General features: G+C 38.5%; 1 protein-coding gene across 3 annotated transcripts in view; it reads left to right on the forward strand.

Moving 5' to 3' along the window:
- Window positions 1–1124: 1124 nt before the first annotated feature.
- Window positions 1125–14250, forward strand: part of LOC149228591 (uncharacterized) — a 510588-nt gene continuing 497462 nt past the window's right edge. For all 3 annotated transcript variants that reach the window (XM_089378284.1, XM_089378285.1, XM_089378286.1), the window contains exons 1-2: window positions 1125–1991; window positions 3282–3337. In XM_089378284.1, the coding sequence (XP_089234410.1) occupies window positions 1623–1991; window positions 3282–3337 (425 nt within the window). In that variant the 5' untranslated portion in view covers window positions 1125–1622. The remainder of the gene's footprint in view (window positions 1992–3281; window positions 3338–14250) is intronic.

Raw genomic sequence — 14250 nt, forward strand, 5'->3', positions numbered from 1 at the left:
TCCTCCCAACTACTTGGGATAACCCCAACTGACCAATTTGTGACATTATATAAATTCAATATATATAATTTTTATATCAATAAGAGATAAGCCATTACAACAAAGCTCATTATGTTACTCGTGGGCATTGAAGCTTGGTGGAGAGGATAACAATCATTCCTCCCAACCACTTGACATAAATCCAATTGCCCCCTATTCAAATATATTATGTACATAGCTATGCAATAACCAACATAAATCCATCTTAAACTCAAATCCACAAAGAAACTAGAAAAATACTTTTTTTTTTCCTTTTTTTTTTTTTAATTTGTAAATTTTTTATCATTTAATTTCATGTGATGAATTAATTCATCCATATTAAAAAAAATTCACATTAACAAATTTTATTCCTCTGAGATAAATCTAGATTGATTTATTATTATTATTTAAATATTTATATAATTATTTATATGATATTTAATTTGATTTTATATTATTTAAAATAAAATGAATTTGTATTTTTAAATATAATTACTCATAAACAAATGTTTTTACATTTTTTTTTCTTTACCATAGTTGGTAACTTGTTGGAGTAATTTGGGCAAGGCCCGAGATCAAACCTAGGGGCTTCCATTACAACATCAAAAATATATCCAACAACTCCTAAGCCAAATATACAAGATTTTATAACTTAGTAAGAGCCGAGATTCCACAAAAGTGAGGAAGCCTACTCGTTAAGCCTTATCACAAGGGGCCAAACATGTCCCCTTATAGGATTTGAAATAGGATAGAGAGGATAACATCCCATATATTTAACAACCCCTAAGCCAAATATACGAAGAATTTATAACTCAACAAAAACCAAAATTCCACGAGAGTAAGGAAGCTTACTCATCGAACTTTATAACAAGGGACCAAAATATCCCTAATAAAATTTGAAATTAAACAGAAATGATCACATTCTATTGTACCAACTATTTTATCGTCCCATTCATCTTCTCCTTATATATTAAAATAAGTGAAACCTCAATGATATTTAAAAATACTATAAATATAATAAACAAATCTAACACTCTGCTCGCTTCTCCTTTCACTTTTATATATGAAAAGGGATGAAACCGCGACGATATCTAAATGTAACTTGAGCATTGCTATGCATGGAATAAACATTAACACACTTCCCACTCCTCTCTTCTCCTTTCCTTTTGGATATGAAGAAGGGTGGAACAGCAGGGGTATTTAAAAGTGAGTTAGGTTTAAGGAATCTAGTCTGGTCAGGATTTCCCTCTCCTCTCCTCTTGGATATGAAAGGGGTGAAACCGTCAGCGTAATTTAGAAGTGCCTTGGGATTAAGGCATCTCATCTTTGCTTACGAAGAGTGGAGAAACCGCAAGGTTATTTAAACGCAGGAAAGGATTAAGACGATTTCAAGTGTCCGGGGCAATGCAATAAACCCGCGCAGAAAAACATTCAAACGGGGCAATGCAATAAACCCGCGGAGAAAAACATTCAAACGGGGCATATGTATTTTGACAAAATCAGAGAAGCTATGCTGCCCCGTTTGAACAAACGCGACACACACATTGTGCGACATTACTTCAACACATGACATTACTTCGACACATGACAACGCTAGACAAGCTATGCTGCCCGCTTTGAACAATTGCGACAAACACATTATACATCTAATTCGATGCAATCTCATGCCAAAATATATATTTTGCAGAGGTTTCGGCAGTAGAAGAATCCAAAAGACACCACCGGAAGGCAGACGCTTCGCAGCAGTGAAAATGGAGGATGAATGGGGCTTAAGCATGGAGGAGCTCGATTCTCTGGAAAAGGATGCCTTCAGAAAACTCGCTGAACGACATAAACCAACTTCTGCACAGGGAAACCGGGTAATTCCCTCAAATGTTATGTCGTCCCCCACTAAGAGAATGGGCGGCCAGGTGGCCGTAAAAATTTTCAACGACCGGCCCGGGAGAATTGCTATAGAGACCCAGTATAACCAGGTCGGTTTTCTTTCAACCCAAGTACATCACTAAATATTCTCCTTTTTTATTTGATTTTGATTTTGAGCGGGTGAACCGCATGGCTTAACGTAACTCATTGTTTATTTGGATGTAATTTATAGGCGTAAATCTATTTTTTTATTAGGTTTTCTTCATTAATGGTGATGTGTATCTCGTGTTTGGGTTCAAGTCGGTATTGAGCAAAGCGGGTATTGGGTTTTCTTCAATTCAGTATCTCTTCCTGTTTTTATTTAGTAGGGCATTTGCTTTACTTCTATTTGGACACTGTCTTCTCAGACTTTAACGTTTGAGGTATGAAAATAAATTAGGCTAATTTCCAAATAGGTATGGTTCAGCCACCTCCCAGTCAGCATTCAACTTTGCACGTAATTTCGTTTATCAAATTGAACTTTGCACATAAGATCCATGTTATTTATCTTTTCACGCACGATAGCAAATTCAATTTTTATATTTTGAGCATGATAAGATAACCTATAAGGGAATTACGTTCTTCCATCTCAAAATTGTAAAGTTGATCTCTAAAATAGAGAACAGAGCCTTGTTTTTATTAGATGTATCATGCAACTATTTCCATGTTTCCCGAACTTCCTTGAGAGCTCAATACATCTTGAACATGTGGTATGATGTCATATAGGTCTGAAATACCAATGTTCGCAAGTTCTTTCATAAATTTGTCATCATAACTCTTGTTCATCTACATAATTTGGCTTCTACTCCCTTCAATCTACAATGCTCCAAGACTTTATCACCAAAAGAATGTTTGTAACTTTGAATTTCCAACTGACCTAGAAGCAAGAATTTCACTGACTTCAATACCTTTTTCTTTAGCTAGAAGGCTTTTATTTACAATACAAAATTATTTTCAAAATTTGTCGTTGAAAGATAGATCTTTAACTTTCGTAGATTTAGCTTTAAAATGCACTTTCCAGTCTTAAAGAAACGTTCATGGATTTTTAATTTTGCTTGCAACGCATGTGCTTGCTTTTTAAAGCATGTAAAGTATTTCTAACTTCAGAACACACCTATCTCTACTGAAATGAAGATTACAATTCAAACATGTCCTTGACGGTGAATGGTTCTCACCAAATGGTTTGTACCTAGCTTTGAAGTTCCCACCTAAATGTCCATTCTCTTTTAGAGTTCTAACTCTATTGTGCAACTCTAAGCTTAATTTTTTTTGGATTGGTAATTTATCATTGCAGTGAAGGCTTGCTTTTCATTTTTAAATTATATTGGCACATTTCTAATTGTATGTCTAATGCAGAGCAGCATTTGGTGGGTACATTGAAGTCCATAGCTGGACATGAATGGGATCAGCATCGAAGGTTAGGAATTTTTTCAATCTGTTAGAAAGCATAATCTTCACTATTTACTGACTAACCAATTCTTGGGTTTTCTTGCTATATTCTTGGGGGAAGCAATAAATATTAAACACAATCATTTTTGTTTATTGCCTTCTATTTTTTAATTTGCAATAGCTGGAATCACTAAGTTAAATTTTTATAGTTACCTCCTAGTAAAGGGATTGGTACACCCACCATGACCATTGCATTTGGTTCTTAGCACCTTTTGGGCAAAGAATCTATATAACATATGCTTGAACAAAATCAAATTACTTGGGTCCATCAAAACAAAGGAAATAACGAAAAATGGGAAAGAAAAAAAACACTATACTCGTTTTTCATTGTTGTTACAATCATTTTTCCATAAAGGGTATTGCATGCCTTCTATGCTAATAAGACCTAAGCTTGCTATCTTGTTTGGAGCAATATACACCTTTGATGTGTAGTGCAATGGTCAGAGTGAAGCACTGCACTACCACTCAAATGGTTTGATCACCACCAAAAGAGAGGATGGAGGGAGTGGAGTTGTGACTTGGTTATTAAGGGTAACCAAGAACTAGAGGAGAAGATGATGAAATAGGGTAGAGAACTACTATGTTACTTGATTATGTCTAAGTTAATGCGTTCAACCTATGGTCAAGATTGATTGTACAATTTACTTCACTTAGGTTTCAAGCATTACACCAAAAAGAAGGACGAGATAGAAACTAAGAAGCAAATGTGGTTTCTCCTAATTATCTATGTGTGTTAAGCTATTTAAATGGGAAGAAATGAAATTGAGGTATAGAGAAAGGGAATGATGGATGCTACCGAGGCTTAAGAAGACTTGAAACACTTGTAGAAGAGCCAGTGAGACTTGAATCTTTGAAGATGTGAAGATTTCTCTACAAAACACTTGGAAAACCTTCTCCTAAACATAACAATATATATACAATACAAGATCTACCATACAAACAACATGAAAATATATTACCCAAATATGGAAGATTAAATGTGCCCCCAATTGTGAGGTGGTATGCTTGTAGCTGGTGTGTTGGTAACCTCCCTCGAGGTAAGATTGAAGGAGATCTAGGTAAATCTTAGAGTTGGAAATCCTAAACCAAACCAATCGATGCAACAAGAGGTAGAAACAAACCACATAGACAATAAACCTATGAGGGAAAGCCTTTACTAGAAGAGGGTTGGAGGAGAGAGTTAATCCAAGCGTTGATGATAGTAGCATCAAACATGTACTTCTGCACAGATCTAAGTGTTTAGATGTGTGGAAGTGTAATATCCCTTTCAGGATATTTTGTAGAAAACTAATTTAACCAAAATTTCTTCATAAAATTACCATTCAATTTACAGAAGATTGCCATGTAAAATAGAAAAAGAGAATGCATGCAATTCAATCATAAAATGAGCAGAAATAATCTTAGCTTTTATTATAATATATAACTGGGGTTTTACATGCCGAAATAACAAAATTGCTGATATAGCTGAGATAGAACTAGCCTCAAGGATCTGCTCCAATGCTACACGAGCCCTCCACCAAAACTGAACTGAACTGCCACTGCTAAGCTCTCCTGTGAATTCTGGATGAATTCACCAAGGGGAGATGGGTACTCACCCAATCTCACTAAATCACTCCAGGGTTTCTGTCCTGGGGCTACCAAGGAAGTAGAAAACCAGGTTCCAAACCTTTCATACCTCTCATACAAGAAGAAATATCAAATCCAAGATGTCCTCTAATGGCCTCCTCCTCCTTCTCTTTTTATAAATTTGATGGACCCCTCTAAAAGCTCTTATTTTATTATTATTTTAATCCTTAGGCACATTTCCCTTAATTAAAGTATTCTTTTTAATGTGGGAAAATGGTAAATTGGCTACCATGCCTCCTGAAGCCTTCGAAAATCACTTCTATCCATACCATCCTGTAGATCTTCTCGTTTTGGTTCCAACGAGTTATTACACTAAGGTGTCCTGCCAAGTATTCCTCCCGAAATGCCACCTTAAGCGTAATTAATTGAGTCAGGCCCATTAATAACTCAGTTTTTTGAAAGTTGTCAGAATGCAATGGAACGAAAGGCAAACTGTGCGGATGATGGAATATACCAAGCGAATGCCATCAGACCTCATAAAAGCTCCTCAAAACCCCATGAAACATCTCCAGAAGCCCTTGGGCCTGCTGATGAAGTGAACCTGTACCTGTGACCTGTCTACGCCAGCGCTGAAAGTCCATCCTAACCATGTCGCAAGGAACACTAGAAAAAGGAACATTAGAGGAAGTCATCCAAAGGACCTTTAACCTTAGCGATTACTATAATTAAAAGAATGATCAAAGTACTTTCATTTTATAAGAGAAGGTGAGTTAATCTAATGAAATGCAAACGTTATTTGCATCAGTGAATTAGATGAATCTCAACTGTTGATCTCAATTGAAATTGAGATCTATTCTCAACTATCAATCACTTTGGAGATTAGGGTTGTGGATTCGATTATAAACCCAAACTTATAAAAGGAAGACTAGGCTAAGGGAAAAGACACATCAAGTGAGCACAAGATAGTGAGATAGTGAGGATCTCAATGATCGGGTGGAGAGGGATATTCATTCAAGTGTTCAAATTCCAGAGGAAGAGAACAAGGTGCAACAATGGAGGAGGATCTATCATCATCTAACAACCAACAAGATCGAAGGACATGTTTTGAGGGTTTTTATCAACTAGAAACAAATTAGGTTTTGTTATTTAAATTTCCCTAGTGGGAATTTACTTTTGCAAGAAGAGAAGCTCTTGTATGCTATAAAACTAAGGTTAATGGACAACAAATTTGAATGACATAATTTTATGTGTGCACAAGTATGAGATTGGTCAATTTTGCTTTCGTGGTTTTTGTAGTTTTATTTACTTGTTAAAATTTTGGCAATGCTTTGATTCAATAAATTTGCAGTTAATAAATTTACAACAAGTGATTGGCTAGGTCATAAATTTCCACCAACTGGGGTTAGTAAAATTAACATGGTATCAAAGCTTACACTCTGAGAGGTAGGCCAAATTTTGGTTTCTGCGTAGATCAACCAACAATGTGATTTGGGGAGGTCATTTTTCATAAGGAGAAATAAGATGGTGTACCAGTCAAGGGTTTGGCATAAATTAAATTTTTGTGGGTATTTTAAAGGGCCAAAATATAGATCCACAAAGATTTGCAACAAATCTATCAGATCTGCAATGAGATCTATAAACTAGCAACGATTTTTTAGTCTTGTGGTTTCTGGAAGGACTCGGTGCACATCATATTTTATCAAAATAAACCCGCACAACAATTGGGGAGAAGGTGGAGGATGTAGAGCTCATGAATGTGGCATTGAATGGCTTTCCCAAGTCACGAGAACTGTTTTTCAAGAGAGTATGTGCTTGAGAAAATATTCCCAAATTTGATAGGCTTTGGGATGATTGCATCTAGCAAGAGGTTCATGAGGAGTCTAAGGTCATCAGGCAAGAAGATGGAGAGGAGAAACTAACCTTGGTTAGTCAAGCCAAGAAGGGCAAATGGAAAGCTTCCAAGGGTAACAATTAGGGGGCAACCTCCCAACAGTGCAAGAAGAAAGACTTAGGCAAGCTCAAGTGTTCCGTTTGCCACAAGAATGGGCATTTTGCATCATAGTGTCCGGAGAAGAAGAAGGGGAAGGGGAAGTTGCAATAGACAACAACATCAATAGAGTTACAACTTGATGAGTTTGTAGTGAAATTTGAGAAGGAATATTCATTGGTCTTCTGTCTATTTACCAACACCATCACCAAGAGTGCTTGGTACTTGGACAATGGTGCACGATGCCATATGACAGAAACATGGGAGCTATTTAGTATTTTGATGAAGAAAGACCTAGGGGTTCATGTTGAGTTTGTCGATTATGCCAATTATGCAGTGAAGGGAGAGGGAACCATTAAGTTGCAACTCGAGTTAGGAGGAACGCTGGAAGCCAAGGACATGCTGTCTGTATCAGGATTGAAGGAGAACGTGATCTCATTCTCAGTGATGGAGGATAGAGGATATGAAGTCATGCTTAGGAATGAGCAAGTGCGCATTTGTCCAGAGGATACTAGCTCGAACACAATAGTGGCCATCGGGGTTAAAGAGGGCAACTTATATAGGTTTAAGGGCAAACCTATTCAATCTTTGGTACATGACAGTCACAACTTGTGCGGATTGTGGCACAAGATAATGGGACACTTGCACTATAGGGTGTTGCCAATCCTAAGGGATTTGTATTGAGCACTCACTGGTCTTCTAGATTTCAGTATTGAGCAATAGGGCGTCTGTAGAGGGTGTGCACTTGGCAAGAATGCCAAGGGTGCTTTTCGAAGCAATGAGAGTATGCCCAAGGGGATCTTGGATCTCATTCATTCAGATTTGTATAGACCAATGCTAGTGGCATTAGTGTAGGGAGTGTTGTATTATGTCATGTTTAATAATGATTATTCCAGAAAACTGGGATCTTCTTTATGAAGACCAAGGATGAGTCGTCAGTTTGTTTTGGGAGTTCAAGGCCCAGGTGGAAAACCAAACAAGTAAGAAGATCAAGGTCTTGAGGTTGGACAATGAGGGAGAGTACAATTGACACCTAATCTTTGGGATTAGGTAAATCCATGTAAATATTGTAAATAGCAAAATAAAGGGAATTGGAAGACAAAAAGACATTGGGAGATGAAACTCAATAGTCTCCCTCTCCATGTATATATCCATGTTCCATGTTCTATCTTGATGCAAAGAAACAATTACATTTGTGGAGTTACTCTTGGTCTGACATGGTATCAGAGCCAACTCCCAAAGATAGCTGTTTTTGCTGTAACTCTTGCCATTATCCTCATTTTTTTTTGCCATTATTGTTTGCTCCTCTGCGAGAATACAAATCCCGTCGGTCGAAACCTCTCTCTGCTTTGACTGCATTAAACGCCGCTTTAGCCTACTCTCCATACCTCTATTGAAGAAGGGGTTGTATTCCTCACTTTCATTGGTTGAATCTCTTGAGACAGAAACAATGACTTAACTGCTGCATGCGTTGTGATGGACGATGTTAAGAAAAGAGTTTGGTGAACTTGACATGAATCTAGGAGCCGCATTGGGCCGAATTAAGTGGACGATAACAGAGTGGATTTTCCTGGATGCACTGTGAGCAAAATGTGATTGGAATGTGATTGATTGCCAGTGGAATTTGATTTCCCTCCATAACCTCATTCTGGCCAAAACACAGAGATAAGATATCCAACAAAAATCCAGCTTGGTGGTATGCTGTGTTTGGAAGGTATGTTGACATGTTTTCAAGATCGAAATAATGTTGACACTGCTTGTGTGTGCTCCTTTTGAAAACTGTGTGCATTGAAGATTTTGAGAGCTGTATTTCATATGTGCGTTGGCCTTTTTTATATATATGCATTAAGGTGGGCATAAGTGAGTCAAAGTTTTTTATGGCCTATAATGTGAATATATATGGCATATAAAATATATATGGATGATATGAATGAAATTTGTTATGATATAGAAAATGCATACGCGGATGAGTGGTAATATGGGTGTTGGTTTCCTTTTAAAGGCATGGAAATGGTTGGTATGTCATATGAAAGTGGGTTGAAATACGTTGAGTTCCTTTATGAAACCATATGCTATGTGATGGTATGAAAGTATGATGGTATGTATGGTATGCCATATGAATTATATATATGATGGAGGTATATTAATGAATTTTTGAAGACACAACCACTAAATTTTATTACAAATACATCAACCTTTTGTTGCAACCATCGAAATTATTTTGAGGCCAATTTAGATTTTATAATGCATTCACTCATCTCCATTGTGGGAGGATTTCTCTTTGGCAAAGAGAACTATCATGAGTGGTCCCAGAAGATAAAACGCACCTTGATTTTTAATGAGTTGTGGAAGGGGGTGTGTGAAGCAGAAGGAGACAATGCACTTGAAAAGCCTACTTCAGATAAGGAGCTTGCCATTTGGGAAAAAAGAACAACAAGGCCTATGCCTTGATTGCAGCGTTAGTAAATGAAGAGGTGAGTCGTCATATTTCTCCATTTTTCAAATGTCGTTGAAGCCTTAAAGAAGTTGAAGGAATTGTATGACTCACACTCTGAACTTGAAGTTGTTCAATTGATGATCAAGTTGTTCAACCTTGAGTTGAAAAATGATGACCCTCTTGCCTTAGCAACATAAGTAAGATTCATTATGCATGACATAAGAGCCACTGGTGTTGAAATAGATATTCCTCTCATAGCTTATGTCAATGCACTATATCCCACCTATTCAAATTATCTTGAGTCATTGCAAGCAAGTGGCAAACTTAGGGAGATTACCTTTGACTCCCTTGAGAAGAAGTTTGCTGAAAGAGAGAAGTTTTTTGGGAAGAAGACAACTTCTCTATCTTCTAAAGAAGTTGTGTGCCTTGTACAAAAAAAGAAGAACCATGCACATGATTCTTCTAGAGGAAGAGGTGGTCGAAGAGGAAGAGGAAGAAGAAGGAAGAACTTTAGAGCCAGGGGGGCAGACATTTCCAAGGAGAAAGGTCTGATCTTCATTGCATACGATGCAATAGAGATGGACATGATGCTTTCACATGTAAGCTGCCTGGGGATAGAATGGAGTAGGAAAGAAATGAAGGAAAAGGTAAAACACTTGACAAAGGGAAAGGTAAAGCACTTGAGTTCGCTCATTATGTTGTGGCACATTGCAACATTGGAGTCACTGAAGACTTATTTGATGCTTCACTTGCTTCATGGAAAGATGCTTTGTTACTTGATTCAGGAGCAACTTGCCACATGACTTTCAGAAGAGATTTCTTTGAAGAATTCACTGATAATGTTGATGGAGCATTATACTTTGCAGACAAGTAAAAACTCAAGCCATCAGAGCTTGGCACAATCAGGCTCAAATTGCCTAGACTTCTAGACTTTCTTCTACATGATGTTCTATACCTCCCGGAGTTGAGGAGAAACTTGCTGTGTTTGGTCCACATCCCGCTAGCAAGGACACTTGATTCACATATTTGATGGCAACGTTGAAGTCAGAAAGCATCAAATCACTCACTTGTCATGACTGGGATAGAAGAAGAAAGACTTTTGAAGTTGCAAGGAACCTCTGCTCATGGACAAACTTTTCATACAATTCTCTCATTATGGTGAAGGTACATTTCCATCAAGTCTTTTATGGCATTCTAGATTTGGACACTTGAATTATGACAACCTTCATTTGTTGAAGAAAAATGGAGTTACTGGTTTGCCTACAATTCCTAGGAAACTTAAGTAATGTGATGCTTGTTCTTAGGAAAGCACAACAAACAATCTTTTCATGATTCTCATTCCAGAGCACATAGAAAGTTTGAATTCATTTGTTCTGATTTATGTGCCCAATGCCTGTTCCGTCTGCAAATGGTAATAAATATATGATGACATTTATTGATGACTACAGTAGAATGTGTTGGGTTTATTTATTGAAGAACAAATCTGAAGCATTTGAAACATTTAAGAACTTTCATGCATGGATTGAAAATGATGCACAATCTCATATTGGCTCTATTCGTACTGATAATGGCAAAAATATACTTCAAATGAATTTGAAAACTATCTTCGCCAGCATGGGATCAAACATGAAACAACTGTGCCTTATAATCCCCAACATAACGAAGTAGCTGAAAGAATGAACATGACAATTTTAAATATGGGACGTTCGATGATGTTTTTCAAGAATGTTAAGTTGATGTTTTGGGCTGATGCAGTTCTATGTGCGGTGTACATAAATAATATGTGTTGTGTACATAATAATAGGTGTCCATCTCATGCTATCAAAAACAAGACTCCCTATGAAATGTGGTATGGTCACATTCCTTCGGCGAGGCATCTTAGGGTTTTTGGTTCCACCTATTATGCCTTGATACCCAAGGAACAAAGAAACAAACTCAGTGCAAGGAGTTGCAAATGTATCTTCTTGGGGTACTCAAATACCTCCAAAGCATATCGTCTCTATGATGAAGTTAATAAGAAGTTTATAATATCTAGATATGTGATCTTTCTTGAATCTTCCAAGACTGACAATGTTGTTGAGCGACAACTTGATCGCTTGGATAGATTCAGACATGTAAAGTCTTTTCAAGAGTTTGATAATGAGATTCCACATCTTGAAGGGGAGATCCCTATACTGGATCAATCTGTGGAATCTTCTTCTGAAGCACTCTCTCCCCCAAATGAAGCTCCAACCACTAATGACACTTTAAGTGATGTGATTGACAAAATTGGGAGACTAAATCTTGATTCAACCCCATCTCAGTTAATTGAGCAGCCTAGGCCATCTCAGAAAGATCCTCCAAAATTACTGACAAAGACACTTCAACCAGACAGAATGGACGTGATGTAGACAATCCTGATTCACCTGTTGATATGGATGTTTCTATGATCGTGAAATAAATTTGTCTATAGATTTCGATCCAACTTCCTTCAAATAAGCCGCTTCTCATGATGAATGGAAAGAAGCGATGCAAAAAGAATATGATGCTTTGATAAAGAATGGCACCTGGAAGCTGGTTGATCCTTCATTGGGAACCAAACCAAGAGGCTGTAAGTGGGTCTTAAAAAACAAGTATAAAGCAGATGGCTCACTTGACAAGCACAAAGCCAGGCTTGTGGCAAAAGGTTTTGCATAGATTGAAGGGGTCGACTATGAGGAGACTTTTTCCCCATAGCAAAATGGGCTACCATTTGGACACTCTTTGCCTTGGCAGCTCAGAACGGTTGGAAAGTCCATCAAATGTATGTAAAAACTTCTTTATTGAATAGAGACTTGAAAGAGAATGTTTTTATGTCCCAACAGAAGGATTTGTTGTGAAGGGTCAGGAACACAAAGTATGCAAGTTTGTAAAATACTTGTATGGCTTCAAGCAAGAACCGTGAGCCCGGTATGAAAAATTGACCGAGCATCTTCTGAAAGACTTTGTCGGACTCTGGAAACTGAATCAACCTCCTCCTCTGCTAAATCGAGCTGCTCTGCTTTAGCTGTTGCGCAGTCCCTGCATTGCTTCAGCATGGATTGCTTTTGCCACCTGTTGTTGCCTCTCCGGATTAGGAAAACTTCCTTTGGATCACTAACCCTGCCCCTCACTCATTGCTTCGATATTTGGTGACTAACTGTTGCTACTTTGGAAATCTTTCGGCCAAGGAAATTAAACTTTTGGTGTATCATCTCCAAGTGCCCATCGACTTACTCTTATAATCCACTTTTGGAGCACCAAAGACCAAGATTAAAACTTAATCAATGGCTAGGATCATCTTGGAGTCGATCCATGTGAGTTTCTAGATGATTCACACTTTGACTTAATTAATTTTGATTAATTAGCCATATTCCCTAAGTTTAGACTTAGGAAATATTTAAAAACTAGCTAATAATCTAATTAAGCCATCTCTAGGTGGAATTTCCAAAAACAATTTGTGGGTCTTGGAGATCTCATATATTCTAGCCTCTCCACCAAATTTCGTGGCTAGAACACATCAAATGCTACAAAAACTAACACTCCCTCTTAGGGAGGAATGTGTTTTAGTGCTGCACACCCTGTCACAACACCTTGTCTTTGTATCATCTGTTGTCACACTGCTAATGTCTGGCCACTGCTGCCCACCAACTACTGTGTAACTCTGATATGTGTTGCATCCGTGTTGCTGTTGACCCTGTTGAACTGTTGCCAACACTGCATCTGCAACATCTGCAACTGTGTTCAGTATGATGCATCTGTCACCCGAGTCTCTGACTGCTACTAGCTACTGCATTGTCCAATGAAGATTTGCGTTGTTGTTGACTCTGCATTCTGCCACCCGCACTGCTGGCAACTCTGCACTGCACTGCACTCCCCAACATCTGACTGCTGCTAGTCTCTGCAATTGTCACTCTGACATCTGACTGCATCAACTGCCATTGATCCATTTTGCTACTGAATACTGTGGGCCCTCGTAGCCAGGTAATGATCCATGAGGTGGACTCCTAAGTGGACCCTGCCCATCTCTGTAGCTCTTTGGGGCTACAACTCCAAGTCACTCCACCTCACTCCTAGAGGTACGTGGGCAATAATCCTGAAGTCTTCCTCTATCCCAGAGGACAACTTGTCGATTTCTGCTGAAGCTGCTTGCAGGTCCCGCTTCTCCGTCTTGTCTTTCTTCCCGAGAGGACACTGCATGCTGTAGTGACCGAGCTCACCACACTTGAAGCACTTGACCTTTGACAGGTTCTTCTTCTTCTTATGCTCCCCCTGTGCCTGACTAGGACACTTGGATGCAAGGGCCACATTCTCCTCCTCACTCTTCATGCCCTTACTGCTGCTGCCACTAACGGTGCTCTTCAATAGAGCCCGCCTCAACTCTTCTTGCTGCAGATTAGACTACATCTTGTCCCACCTTGGCAAGGTATCTCTACCTGAGATACTCTGGACAAATACCTGCCAGTCCTCTGAGTCACTATTCAATGCCAATTGTACAAGCTCCGTATGTTGAGGTGCTGACCCAACAGTTGCCCTTTGATCTCTGACTTCCTGAATCTGAGTGAGAAATACATCTATGTTCTCGCCCTTCTTCATCCTCGTGCTCCTCAACCTCTCTCGGAGGTACATCTTTCGTTGCTTTGAAGAACTCTGAAACAACTCTGACAAGGCATCGCACATCTCCTTGGCTGTTGCTTTTCCTGCCCCATGTGATATGAGATGGTCCTAGACTCCATCCAAAATCATCCTCTTGGCCTTTGCCATTTCCTTTCTGTACTCCTCTTGATTGACATCTAGGGGTATTGCTACCACACTCTTTGCATAGGGCTTCAAACCATATTCATTTTGAAGGAATAACATCTTTGCCTTCTAGATAACATAGTTGGAGGAACCC

This window comes from Pinus tabuliformis, chromosome J (genome assembly GCF_031772625.1).
Source record: "Pinus tabuliformis cultivar Carrire ecotype Pingquan chromosome J, CPIR1, whole genome shotgun sequence".
NCBI lineage: Eukaryota > Viridiplantae > Streptophyta > Pinopsida > Pinales > Pinaceae > Pinus > Pinus tabuliformis.